This window comes from Asparagus officinalis, chromosome 1 (genome assembly GCF_001876935.1).
Source record: "Asparagus officinalis chromosome 1, Aspof.V1, whole genome shotgun sequence".
NCBI classification, from domain to species: domain Eukaryota; kingdom Viridiplantae; phylum Streptophyta; class Magnoliopsida; order Asparagales; family Asparagaceae; genus Asparagus; species Asparagus officinalis.
Genome location: NC_033794.1, coordinates 116916965 through 116932226, shown reverse-complemented (window position 1 = coordinate 116932226; position 15262 = coordinate 116916965). Strand labels below are relative to the sequence as shown.

The 15262-nt window shown below is 35.3% G+C and overlaps 1 protein-coding gene across 2 annotated transcripts in view; it reads right to left on the bottom strand.

Annotated features, from left to right (window-relative positions):
- The window catches only part of LOC109829149 (mannose-6-phosphate isomerase 2-like), a 17285-nt gene continuing 2919 nt past the window's right edge, over positions 897–15262 (bottom strand). Inside the window, exons 3-7 of one of the 2 annotated variants that reach the window (XM_020396281.1) lie at positions 10273–10320; positions 9974–10186; positions 3297–3563; positions 1359–1700; positions 897–1242 (exon numbers count right to left, since the gene is read on the bottom strand). In XM_020396281.1, coding sequence (XP_020251870.1) covers positions 1383–1700; positions 3297–3563; positions 9974–10186; positions 10273–10320 — 846 coding nt within the window. In that variant the 3' untranslated portion in view covers positions 897–1242; positions 1359–1382. The remainder of the gene's footprint in view (positions 1243–1358; positions 1701–3296; positions 3564–9973; positions 10187–10272; positions 10321–15262) is intronic. The other variant, XM_020396282.1, reaches the window with a different exon arrangement.

The following is a 15262-nucleotide window of genomic DNA, read 5'->3' as shown; positions in this document are numbered from 1 at the left end:
TATATATATATATATATAGAGAGAGAGAGAGAGAGAGAGAGAGAGAGAGTTAAAATAATTGTTACTCCTAATTTTTTAACATAAGGCAAAGAGATCATCAAATATTTCAATGTGTTCCGACGAGGTTAAGAGACTCTCTGTTGTACTGATATCAAGGAGTCCAAATGCTAAAAACTAATCTTAAGAGATACAAAGTATTGGTAATACATGATGTGTACTGACAATTAGCTCTGATTTCGACTTATTACATCATCGCCATTTTCTTAAACATCTCCAGACGATCAGCCCATCGTCTAATCTCATTTTAATTATTGTAGTTCATATATTTGTTATAAGCTGTCTCTTCCAAACTAAAGTTCCAATAGACCACCAGTAAACTTGTAACGATGATGAAGGAAAAGACTAGAAAGAAGACGATCAAATCTATCCTAGACTATTAATCTAACCAAATCACTGACCAGGACTATTTCAATTTGGTCCCTAGAAAGAGAACAGGCCAAAATACTTGTACTTGGCAATAGGCAACCACGTCCATAAAGGAACAAATTCAACTAATGATTCAAATAGCTTGATTTAAACCTACCAACAACCAAACTTCGCAATTCAATGGGAAGTACTATCATCCACTTTCAGGGTTTTAATAAAGCCACGGCTCCTCAATTGGAATTATGACAACCACTATGATTTGATGTCGAAATTTTATTATATGATATACAGGGTAAATAGTATATTACACCACTAACTGTAACTTTCTTTAGCAGCAAATCCCCTCTTGACTTAAAACACAGAGAATCATACTGCAAATCTAATAAATAAGGTGTTTATGGCAAATCCATTTGTCAAAACGCAGCTTTCTGCAAGTTCCCCTGACATATGTAGTAAGAAGTTTAAATCTGGAGAAAAAGATTTCTTGATTATATTTAGGTGAAATCAATGTTGATACAAAATAACTTATTTTTTCAATTAATTTTACATTTCGGATAAAGTCTGTATTACAACTCATAATACACGGTATAACATAACCTTCAAATAAAAAATTTTAAAAAAAGAATACAGAATACTTACCCCTTTCACCACAATCTTGGTTTCTAACAATCAAAGAACTCGTTGTTTTCTCTAGCTCTATACAGCTGCAACATTCCATGAGCATCAGCACAAATTTTGATCTCAGTATTGGCCGGCACAAAGAGTATATGGCCCTCACAGATCACTGTACCTGCAGCTGCTGAGCCCGTGCACAAACTGCCCGTGCCATACTTTTTTTGAGTTAATTTTACATTTAATACAAATAATGTATTACACCGTATAACATAAACTACAATAAATAATTTTTTTTAAAAAGAATACAAAATACTTACCCCTTTCACCAGTAATCTTGCCTTCTAACACTCAAAGAACTTCTTGTTTACTCCAGCTCTATACAGCTGCAACTTTTTATCAGCACAAATTTTGATCTCAGTATTAGCCAGCACAAAAAATACATTACCCTCACTGATCAGAGTATCTCCAGCTGCTGAGCCCGTGCACAAACTGCCTGTGCCAGCTACGACAAGAAGTAGGGATGAGCAAGGGACAGCAGAGATAACTACAGACTCTCCTGATGGAAGTAAGCAGCGATCAACTTCAAATTCATCAAACGGAGGTGTATACCGTGAGATGTGAGGGTTTAAGGGAACACCTTGCAATATTTCAGGGAAGCCCTGCATAGAGTTTTAAGAACATAAGAATGAACTAACATAAACTATGTTGCCAGGCATTTTTAATTTATATCAAATTGTATATCTGATATGGTGTTCATGAATTAACTCCTACATCTTAGCAGTGGAGCTAGGCTTTTCATTCAATAATCACATAAAACAAAATACGATAAAACCACAAAGCAGTAAAACAAACAGAACACACAGAATACGAAATAGCTACAAGAACAAATCCTAAAAAACAGTCATTTTCAATAATCCGTATCATAGGAGATTTGTTTTTATTCGCCTCGCGAAAGGTATTAAATCAGGTTAAAATAAATCGCAGAATATGACCTTTAACTAGAGCTGTGACAAAGTACAGCTTGAGGGAATAGGTAAAAGCTCGTAATAGCTGGTTTGAGAACAAAACAAGCCGAGCTTGAAAAGAAAGATTAAATATTGAACAAACCTGAGCAAAGCTTTATTTGCTCTGTTTTCCTCGAGGTACAAAGGTTCCATAGGGAGCTTGTGATGTTATCTACATTATTTCCATATTGATAACTATAAAGCCATATTTTTTCGGTCACTTGATTTAAATTGAACTTACAGTCCTGCTGATTCTGTACATTAGGTTTAGCAAAGTAAATACTTCTCTAAATGAAAGAAAAAAAAAAGATTTCTTAGTTATCAAAGAGGATCCTACGCTCTTCAGGCTTAAATGAGAAGGTTGAGTTTAGCTTGGCTTGACTCGAGCTAGTAAAAACAGTACCTTAACAAACAAAACCGGAAGAAATTCTGAACTCCTTCACAGGAAGAAAGGAACAGAAACAACCATACACTTAACAGGATTCATTCAGGTAACGACAAAAAGCTAGGAAAGGGTTCGCCTCAACCAACAGTCTACAAGAGAACCACGGTTTACTTTGATACAAGCTGTTTATGCATATGATAGTTAAGAATGATACCAGGCTAGGCAAAATAAAGTTGTACTCTCCTTTTGTTAAAACTACTTAGATGAATAGTTATACTGAACAGCTATTGACAGCAGGATATGAATAATGAAACTCAACAGAAACGAAAATTAGAAAGTATGTGAACTGCACCTAAGCTAGAATAAGCCTTCATATAAAAAAGTGTAAAAGAGCGCAGAAAAGCCTTCATATCAAAATATCCAGCTTCCCTTTTTTCGTTTTATCTTTCTTCAATTGCAAAGAAATGCAACCAGACTTCAGTGTTGTTCAATTCATCTCATTACCATCCTTTCCTCCTCCAGGTTTGCGTGTCCTCAGGTAGTACCTGCAGTCTAATTGATTGCCAGAATCTCGTTTACTAGTTATCAGGTAGGATGATGTCAATCATTCGCGCCTCACAATGACAGGTTTGATCCCAATATCTCTCAACAAATTTCAAATAACACTTCTTATGTTGGTATCATCTTTTAATATAATTAAGGAGAAAATGCCCTTCTCGTGAGAATGCGCATTTAAAAACACTAGAAAAAGAGAAAAAATATGGCAAATAAAAGTTGAATACAAGAAAAGCCACTTTCAAGGAAAATAAGCAAATGATCAGAAATAAAAATATAGAAAATAAAGAACAGTGAATGAAAACACTCACCTGTTTATATGTCAGCATAGAACAAAGAGTTTGCACATCCCTGTACTTAGGAGTAAGTCCAGCTCGCACAACATTATCTGATGTTGCCATACATTCAATACATTCGCCAGAAATATACGCATGGGGTTCATTAGCACCAATGTGCAAGGCTTCACCTGGGTTAAGCTTCACATAGTTGAAGAAGAATGACGATATAACTCCAATATCAGATGGATACTGCTTCTCCAATAGTAGCACAAGGTCTTCCTTCTCATTCAGCTTTCTTATCTGATCCCAATAAGATATATTTTATCAGCTATGTCATTAAAAGATGGTAGAATAGATAGCAAAATCAGGTAAAATAATTGAAAGGTTTGAGTCTGTATAGAGAATAACACTAATAAACTGATTTAAGTGGAATAAAAGAGAGGAAGAATCATATTAATTTTCAGGTTAATTTCAGAAGACTCCCTGAATTTTGGGGTTGTTGCAGATAACACCCTTCAACTAATTGAGCCCCCCCCCCCCCCCCCCCACAAGGTGGGGCCCCCCAAAATAACCATAGGGGGTGGTGCAGATATCCCCCTGATTTTTTTTGTACACTAAACCCGCTGAACTTTGGGGTGTCTAACCGACCCACTGACTTCAAGCTTTTCCCAGCGGACCCTCTACTTGTACATGACAAATAGCTAAAATATTTTTGAGAGAGAAATCCCCAATTGGGGGGTGGGGAGGTGTCCGTTTATTGTAAATGACGATTAAATTTGGGAAATTTTTCTAAAAAATATTTTTATTATTTGCTATTTACAGTTAGGGAAGGTCATTGAGAAAAGTTGGAAGTTGACGGGGTTATGTGGGACACCCCTAAGATTTATTTATTTATTTATGTCTTTTCTTTTTGTTGGGGGGGAGGGGGCGAGGGGTTAGTTACATACCAAAATTTCAGGGGTTCATCTCAACACCCCCCTAAAATTTAAAAGGATTTCTCAAATTAAAACAGCTCAGGGTTCATTTGCCACACCCTTAAGTTCACAGACGGGTTTACTGAAATTAACACTAAAATTTTCATTTAAAGAAAATAACAAATCCTACGAAAGTGGAGCTTGTACTAATTAATAAACTATGATTCCAAATAAGACATCAAGCCAAAAACTGTTGCAGGTGCTTTACTTATCATCATAGCGGCATAGCCTATATCCCATCAAAACAGGATTAACCATAGAACAAGACAATTTACATAGTTCTATTTAAAACTAACCAAAATATTCACCACCAAGGGGCGATCTGCCATTAGTCATCAAACTAGGTGCCTAATTCTTCAGCGAGGAAGCTAAAAGTGGGAGCATTTCCATATAATCCCAACCAAAAAGTAGTATAAGCTATTTACTCACTACTTGCTACCAACCAAAGAGACCTACTCTATCACTCTATCACACAAGTATAATCTTGACAATGAGGTACTCCTCCATCAAATTGTCATAATTGCTAACTTGTTGCAATACAGGATACAAGTTAATGGTAATACATCATGAGTTTTGAGTATCAAATGAGAAGTTTTGTCTGGAAATGCAAATATGAAAACTCAAACACTAAAAGCCATCCAATTTTAAATATTACAAACACAGGAAAAGCCCCATTGCTGTTCATAAAATTATAATGATTGTATTTTCTGGCGAAAATTGACAATTTCCTATTTACGTAGGTGACATGATCATTGTTGACCATATTGCCACTTCCTTTTCAACTGGAAAAAGCAGCTCACAATGGCTGCTGCCATGAAGGACCTCAATCCTCCAAAAGTGTCCCAAATTGAAAAGGAGAAAACAAGAAGTGCAACACTCCAGACAAGTATGTTACAATATAACCCTATAGCTTGTGCTATAAAAAGAACCCTAGGCACCAAGGTGGCTTGCCTACCAGGCTGGCACTCATAATATTAAGAAACCAAGGAGCTTACGGCCCTAATAAGAATGGAAACAATCAATTTGAATCAAATATCAAGGTGTTCATATTGCATTTGTCTAAAATTTCGCATTTCAAATTTGAATTTTCTTCTCAGAATTCTAATGAGAATACTCCATTTTACAGATATCAAGTTTTTGACTATAAAGACACTTGTATTTGATTATTATTTATAATATTACACACATGATATTATATCCCTCTTACTTATAGATATCAAGTTTTTGACTATAAAGACACTTCTATTTGATTATTATTTATAATATTACACGCATGATATTATATCCCTCTTACATTTCTTAATCTACATTTTATACATATCTTCAGGGATTGAGATTCCAAATTTGTTAAGGAAATGATAAAATATGTGAAAGCTCATGTCGATTCATTTAATATAGAAATATCAAAATAAATTTGATTTCTCTTAAATGATTTTTGAAACAAAAATTTTGAAAGAATAGTAGATGATTAATAACCAAACTATTTCCAAACCTAGACTGCAGAAAGCTGAGTTCCACTTAGGACCGATCAGGGGAAAACATGTTCAGTGCCTAGGTGCCTGACCTACAAATCTGGCCATCCTAAAAAAGGGGTTGGCCTGAATTAATCTTCCTAAGTGATTCTCTCTTGCATCATCCCTCTGTCTATGTCATCTCTCCCTCTCTACCAAACTCTGAAAACCTCCTGCTCACTCCATAACCACATTAGCACCTAACTTCAATGTCTTCTTTTCGCTTTCGCTCTTGGTTTTTTTTTCCATTGCTTTTTTTTCCCTCGACTTCGCAGCATTTTCTCTCACTCAAGATACATATCTGAAACTTTATGGATTTCACCCACGATGCTACATACATCCTATCCTCTTTCATTTTCCCATGCATACAACACTGAATATCAACATGGCTGGTAATCTCATGTAAACTCAGCCAAATGTCTCCATAGATAACCATTACGCATGACTTCCACGATAGTCTTTGATTGAGCACTAATATGATCTAGCTATTAACATCACACATCCATTAATCCAGTTAGTACCCGTAAAAGGAGTGTTTTGCAACTCTTATGAACAGTAACTTGAGAAGTAGACACAGAATACCTATGTTGAAAAAATACAGGTGCGGGCATGGACACGGGACACGGAAAAATTGTCAAAGTAAGGATACAGGGACAGCTATAAACATAGATATTAAAATTAATAATCTATATGAGATCGATAGTATTTTTCATTTACAAGTAATGAGAACTAAAATCCTTATCTGTTTTATGATTCTTTTATTGAGTAGTTATAAGTTGAAAAACCACTCGTTTTTTAACCAGATACCCAAACGACCATTTAAAATCATACTCATGAACTAGGTACGTGCTACAACAAACATGCCCCAAGTCCAACAAGTTGTATTAATTAAGGTGGGGTACGATACACGTTACTGAAGTGTAACAGGATTCTTTTAAACTAAAACAGGTAGATGAGTAAGTGTCTGAATATATGTATGTATATATTCAGGAAGTGTCCAAGGAGTGTCGGACATGGACACAAATACGGGAATTGTCGGACATGGATACAGGAGCCTAGATGAAGTGTCCAGGTAACCTAACAGAATATTAATGCAGACCCACTCTCATTGTAAGTTCAATGTCTCAATCTCTCCTCATACACCCAGTTTCTTCACAAAGAAAGAGGTTTGCATGGACTGACGCATGTATCATTTCAGGTGAACTGTTTGTGGTTGACCTACTCAAATTTCAGATTATGTATTATATCTTCTGTGGTTGACCTACTCAAAGTATTTCTGTGAGCATCAACATGTGTGTATGCCTATCTGCTATCCTTTTTTTATCCAGGTACCACCATTCTCTCACCAAGATATCTAAATTTCTATCATATTTATCAGTTATAAACAGTTTTTTCAAAGGCGCGCGCCTCATGCGCCTCACGATGCAGGGCAATGGCGAAGCACCCCACATCTGATGTAGCAGCGCTTTTTACGCCTCGCATACATCCTTACTTTGTGCAGAGTGCATGTAGTACATATCATCATATAGTTTTGTTTGTTAACATTTCAATCGAGTCTTTATACTTGATATTCCATATCCCAAAAAGCAAAATAAATCCATTAGACCTTTTTAATAGCCTTCAATTGAGGACCATTACCAAGGTTTTAAATATCGGATGTCGGGTTCATGTCGCTCGCGGCTCGGCCAAAATTCATGTCGGATAGCGGAAATCGGGGATATATCGGGGGACATGAAAAAAATATCGGATTGCCATATCGGATAGGTTGATATAATATCATAAATGGAATCTTCACATACTTGATAATTATATTGTCTAAACATATAAAAAAGTACATATGAGAAGGTCTTCATTTTCACAAGCAACCACCAAGTTTTTGCTTTTGCATAGAAAACCAAATAGACACTAGAACAGCTTAACTGCATATGTTTAGACAATTCTTATTAAAGTATAATAATTATCCAGAATATAAAAATTACTAATACAATTCTTTATACACAACTTTATTTATTAATGTAAAGATTTATTAATTGTTCAATTTAAGAATTTATGTTATTATAAAAGTCACTTCATAATTTTACACTCAAAGAAAAAGATTACAAAAAAAATGTTCACATACAAAGCGCGTGCATTATACTAGTAGGAACAAAAAGAATATTCTACTGATTGAAAATTAAACTCGTAATTGCTATTCTAAACTACTTAACTGCATCGACTAACAATTGCAGAATTTTTATTATATATCTGTCATTTCTCCAAACAAGAAACTAGTAAAACCGAAGTATATGTGCACCTAATACAAATAAATTCATGTGTTCTTATAGCCTTCCATTATAAAGAAAACACATGCAATAACAAGTAATTAAAACCTACAACAAGCACCCATATGGGTAGTGGATGGGAAACAATGTGAACCTTTACATAAATAGAAGGTGAAAGATATTGCAAATCATATGATTTCAACATGTCAATGTGAAACCGATAAGGTGAAAGATATTGCAAATCATATGATTTCAACATGTCAATGTGAAACCGATATTTCTGAATTTTGGCCAATATTTGATGGCCGAAATGTCCTCCGATATATCCGCTATTTTCCGACATGTCCCCGACATGACCTCAAAAACGCCATACGCATTAAATTCAACAATTTCGTGGCGGCTAGGCTCCGAATCCGCAATATCGGCCGCCATGTCCGATATGACGGCCGATATTTAAAACACTGACCATTACTAATCCTTTGCTTGGATATTAGTCTTGATTTAACATTTGATTTAAAAATTGATGCATTTTGCTACTATGTTGGGTTTTAGCATTAGAATTAAGGCATTATATTGTGATTTTGTAGTAAGTTATTATTTATCATTATATTTTTCATGTAAATTCTTAAAACATGTTCTTTCGCGCTTGATTACATATATTGAAAAATTATGTGCGGCGTGCGCCTCACATCACTCGGGCATGCACATCACGTTGCGCCTTGCGCATGTGTGCGTAATATTGTTTTGCGCCCCGCATTGCGCCTCGCGCATTGACAACACTGGTTATAAATTCATGCTATCAGAACATGCTCCATCGCCATGATAAACCTCCAGAATGATCTGGGACCGTAATAGTAGCACCAGAGTACACATGGAAAGAATTCAGAAAATGTGAAGATTATATACGGTAAAAAGAAGATAAGAAGATTATGGACTTGTTGCCTTGTCAAAAATTCAGTGAAATAAAGGAAGTTAGTCTACTTCATTTAATAACTAAAAAACAGCTACAACTTAAGCATCGTCAAATGTGCAGATAGAAAATCACTTTTCTAACAATGCAATTAAAAATTGGGAAAATTGCTTCTAGGCCCCAAATTCGAACTTTCAATATGCCCCAGCCCCTCTTTTTTTTTAATGTGCTTCAGCCCCTTTTTTGAAAAAATTGTGTCCAGACCCCTCCATCATGATTAGATATGTCAGCTCATGATTAGATATGTCAGCTCATGATTAGACATGTCAGCTCCTAAAATCCCGATTTTATCCTCTTCTCTTTCTCATGCCAGCAGATGTTAACTGTTATAGATAACATGTTAACTTTTATAGATAACATGTTAACTATTATAGATAACATGTTAACTATTACAATTCACACATTGAGCTCAAACGAAAACCATTGACACATCCTTCTCCTCCCCCATTGGCACGTGGGCCGCGTCCAGCATCTCCGCCAAGCTCCCATCGTCTGGAAATGCTTAGAGAGCGGAGCAGGGGAGGGAGGTGGGGCGTGGAGGGAGCGTGGGAGGCGGAGCAGGAGGAAGCGAGCGAGGAAGGGAGCGAGCGGGACGGGAAATGAAGCGGAGGGAGGGAGGAGGCGGGCGACGGGAGGAAGGCAGCCCGGGAGGAGGCGGGGCGGAGAGGGAGGTGAGAGCGGAGCGCGGGGAGGAGGCGGGCGCTGAGAGGGAGGTGAGGAGGCGGAGCGGCGGGACGGCAGGCGGGGCGAGGGCTGCAAGGGGCGATCCAAATCTGGGTGTGGAGGTGGAGAAGGTAAATGGGGATTATGTATGGAGTTTGCATGGGAATTTGGGGAGAGGGGCTTGGACACAATTTTTTCAAAAAAATGGGGTTGCGGCACATGTGTGAAAGTTGGGGGGCTGGGGCACATTCAAAGTTGGGATTTGGGGCCTTGAAACAATTTTTCCTTAAAATTTTTAAAGATGAAAAATTAGAAGAGAATTGAGCAGTACCTTACTTTCCTCATTCAAACGGCTTATCAGTTTTAGTACTAGTTCAGAAATTTTGCCTTTATCAGCTGACATAAGCCTAGTGAAGATTGACCGTAGAATAGCCTTTACTCCCTCATGTTTGTCTTGTTGCTTAATATCCATTATTTTGTTTGCATCTTCTAGACCAACCAGCTCTTTGATCTCAGGAACATTACTAAAAACATTCTTGAGCTCCTGCATCAACAAAGAAACATTTCAACTATTACACACTGTGGTTCTTAATTTAAATTTTCAAATGCTGTTTGGATTAAAAACATAACCTGGGATAAGAAACTATACACCCAGCTCAATGTTAATGGAAGCACCAACTGAAAAGCAAATCCATTATGGCATTTCAAGAAACAAGTAGATGGAAGCGGGAAGCCTGCCTACTAGAAAGAAGACATTTTCTTCCCTATATATACGTAGTAGGACAAATTTGCAATTGTGAAACAAAGTTTTCAGGATTAAATTTACTAAAGGATACACAACATGCCAATAATATACATGCAAAACTAGCATAAACCTGTACATCTAATGAAAGATACACAAAAAAAAGGAAATAAGGCAACATCACGATGGAAAATTACTACAGTTTTATAAATCGATTATATCATTGATACTTGTCTGCAAGATGACATTTGATAATATTCTTCAACATGAAAACGTGTTGACAAAAGTCACAAAACAATGGTGCAAGATGAAACTACTTCACACACGCAGCACACAGAACAATGGTGCAAGAAAAAGTTTCAAAACAACCAACAACATGACAATGTAAAACATTCCATTCCATTGTTTTGTGTTATTTCATAGGTATAAACAAAGACATTATTCTATTCTTAAGCTACCCTGCTACTACCATTCCACCATATTGAGTGGACCACTCCGTAAGCTGCAAATACATATCCTTTTTTACTATACTGATTCATGTTCCTCGTTCCTACATAGTATTCATACTTCTGGTTGCTCCAAATACAATTCTTTCACACCCCTAAATGGTGAATACTTGTTTGTTCAAACTATTTCAAACAGTAATTTTGTTAAAAAGAGGGAAATGGAAGTCAAACATAGATCCTAAGCATCATGCTGTTAGTTTTGTTAATAAGATCATTTGATCCATGTGACACATAATTGGCCTGAGACAAGGTTATCGACAACGGATAGCGTCGCGTAGCGATGAGGCATTGCTAAGGCTATTTGGAGCTATTGCGGCAAAATAGCAATAAAAAGCGCAAAATCAAATAGCGATCTAATTTAGATATGTGTAGATACTAAAAAAAGATTAAAGAAAAATCTAGAAAAACTAAAATTGCATATTTGATGATTTAAAGAGATCCTAAACATGAAATAAACATGTAACATAATACCAAAGTCGACTGGAGGAGAAGTCAAAGAGTCGTCGTCTTCGAGAAGATGAGCTGAACAGTGAGAGGACCGCTATAGGAGGAGCTCACGGAGAAGGAGGTGAGAGGAAGTGCTGAGTTAGGTGTCAGAGACTATGAGAGGCGGCGGGAGCACGCTGAAAATCGTGGGAGACGATCGAATGCAATGGTTAAAGGTCGGGTTTAATTTTAAAAAAATAAATCCCAAACCGCTTTTAAATAGCAGTCAAAAAGTGAATTTTGCACGCAATCGCCCGCTTACCGTTAGGGTTCGCTATTGACCGGCCGCTTTTGCAAATGGAAAGTGTATATTTTGCAATATATCACTGCTATTGGGCGATAGCATAGCGGGAAGGGACTGCTAACGCTATTAGCGCCGCTATTGCGGGGCTATTTACCATTATTTATATCAATGTTCACAGGTGAAGAACATGACAAGATTCAATGAGATGATTTTTTTTCAATTAAATAACCTTCAATAAGGTGCAAATATATGCTGCTAATTAGCTCACCTAGAAAATGATAAAATTCCTATCGGACAATGAATTCTATGCAAGTAACTTTAGAAAAAAAATCGCTATCTATGTTATCCTGGATTTCCTAACAACTACACTCCAGGCCCAAGCCTAGAAGAAATAGGTGGGCAGTAGATAGGGTGGAAATGACAAATAATTAACAAATAGTTCGGTTATTATTCGTCCAACTATTCAATTATATTCAATTTAATAGATCATTTATCAGTTTTTAGTATTTGGTTCATAAACGAATAGAACTTAATCGAATGTATATTTGTTTCACTTGATTATTAAATATTCGTTTATTTTTTGTCTATTGAATTAAATGGCAAATTTAAATATTTGTAAAAAATTTAATTATTTTAAATTGACGTGTAAACTTGATGAGAGATAGAGGGGAAATAAACAATTATGATGCCTTTGAGAGAAGATCTACAGTTATATACAATTTGGAGGATTTATGTGCAAAAATCTCCAAACAAATTAAAAAGACAAAATTGTGTCAGTCCTAAGGTTCAAGTCAAGGTCCATTATGTTTAGAATGGAAGCTACCAGGCAAGTGGACTATCGAACATTCGTGAATAATTATCGATATAGATGAATCGAATATCAATATCATTGTGGTATCTGACTTGAATTCAGATATTTGAATTTTAGCAGAATTTGAATTCAAATATCGTGATATTTGATTCAATTTGTTGTTTTCCACCCCCACCAGCAGGCAGCATGTACCATATAGGATCTATGGAATGAACAAGTACTAAAGGGTGCATATTTCAGTGACAAAGAGGAGAGATTTTATGAAAGCATGAACACTTGAATCATGATGGATCATTATGTCATGAAATGAAAAATATCAATATGCGTCATGTTTATCCTGCCAATTTCTTTCTTTTCAAATTTCCATATCTATAAAATTTTCTTAATTTTTTTCTTTTCTTAAAAAATTATGCATAAAAAATTTTCGGTTAATTTACTTGTTCTTCTTTGTACAGCTATCTACATTATTTGTTTTCTACTTTAAAATTTAAATATCATTTAAGCAAAAAGTGATATTTTTCTTAGATAAAGCAGTATACTTTGAGATAAACTTTCATGTCATATACTTTCATATCATATATTAGATGATCAAGATAAATTTTGATTTGACTTCCTTTATATTATAGTATGGATGGATCAAATCATATACAGATAAATTTGTGTATCAATTTATATTGTTTTCATTGAAAATATTGTGATAAAATAATCAGTTACTATACTTTTACTTGTTTAATTTTTTTGCTCTAACTGGTGAAAAAATTAAACTCGTTTCATACATTTTGATTTCATGAGGGTGAAGAAATTTTCGCTGGGTGGATCTAACTAATTTGGAGGGTAACAAACATTTTTGGAAAGATAAGAATAGGTATATATATAGAGAGAGATTAATGGGTATCCTTGTCATAGGAGGGGATTTCCTCATTGACGCCTCTAAAATCACATGATTGAGCGATATTATGGATGATCCGCTCCGTTGAACTTGATCTACATATTCTAAAACCCCAACACACCAAGTTTGGGGTGAATCCGTCGTCGTTTGACCCTCCATCGAGCCATGTGAAAAGTTCTATTCATTCAAAACCGTTAAAATTGATACGAGTGGATGAAGGGTCAAACGACGACGGGTTCACCCCAAACTTGGTATGTTGGGGTTTTAGAATATGTAGATCAAGTTCAACGGAGCGGATCATCCACAATGTCGCTCAATCATGTGATTTTAGAGGCGTCAAGGAGGAAATCCCCTCCTATGACAAGGATACCCATTAATCTCTCTCTCTCTCTCTCTCTCTCTCTCTCTCTCTCTATATATATATATATATATATAGAGAGAGAGAGAGAGAGAGAGACCCGTATTTTTCTAAAATTAAATGGATTAAATAAGTTGTGTAAACAATATCATTCATGGCTCTCACTGGATCAAGAGATGTTATCAGTGAATTATAAAGTTTCCATACAACCAAGGCTGTAAATGATCTCTACTCCACACAGATTCGAAGTAAAATTAATTAAATTAAACGAAGTACACTCTTCAAAGAGTGTTACCAAATAGAAATTTCAATGTAAAGGAATAATTTTGAAATATGAAAGATTTAAGGGACCAATGTAGAATCCTAAAAGCAGGTTTTTTATGCATACCCCTTAAATCCTGTGTATTTGCAAAACCATCCCTAAATATCACTATTTACAGAACTACCACCACACCATAATCAAATTTGGGGGAAAATACCTCCAAATCAGAAAATAATCAATTTTGATATACTAATTTGCTACAATGTAAAACTATCAACAAAATAGTCAAATATTTACTCATTATATGGCTTTGAGTATGATTTTGGGTATTATTTAGATTATAAATTGGTTTGGTCATTAAGGGACCAAATTGCAAGACTTCTAGGAATTTGAGGGACTTATGAGCAATTTAAAAGGTTCGAGCGACTAATATGACATTATGAAGATTTGAGACCATAATGGTAGAGATTTATTCCTATCAAGTGGGCTATATTGTCTACTTCATATAGTTTGGGTTTACATTTTGATTATCATCACCGAAGTGGGAATAATAATAATAATAATAATAATAATAAACATTGTAGCACAAAATAATTGTGAAGGATAATGGCAAATAAAACAATTACAATATGCTAAGTCGGTTGCAGTCGTGAAATAGCATACTTGGGTGACATTTAGTGGGGCCCACAAAGCCAAATAGAGGAGAGGACCGAACGGTAGGAGCAAACCTGTCCGAACATAATGTTACACCACAAAATAACTAAGCACACAGCTAGCGACTAGGCTCTTTTTATATGTATCGTATGATTTCATTTTAAAGGAATTAATAAAAAATAAGTTGATTACAATGTTTTAAAATTAATTACATTGAATGTTAATATATAAATAATAAATAATTTAGGAATATGAAATATTTTTAAATTAAATATATTTAATTTGAAATATATTAAATATTTAAATAAGTAAAGAGAAGAGAGAGAAAATACACAGAGTGGAGATCACAATCCACCAATTTTGATTTGGACTTTCTCAAAAAAATTCTCATTTAAAACTATAGAGTTTGAATAGAGTGTGGATTTTGAAATCCTAGTCCTAATAACAATCATACACAACAAATAACACCTTAATTCAAATCCAAATCCTAGTCCTAAAACAATAACACATTAAATTCAAATCCAAATCCTAGTCCTAAACCAATAACACCCTAAATACAAATGTGAATTCTAGTCCTAAACCAATAACACCTCAAATTTAAATCCAAATTCTATTCCAAAACGAATAACACCCTAAATTGAAATCCAAGAAAAAATCCAAATCAACAT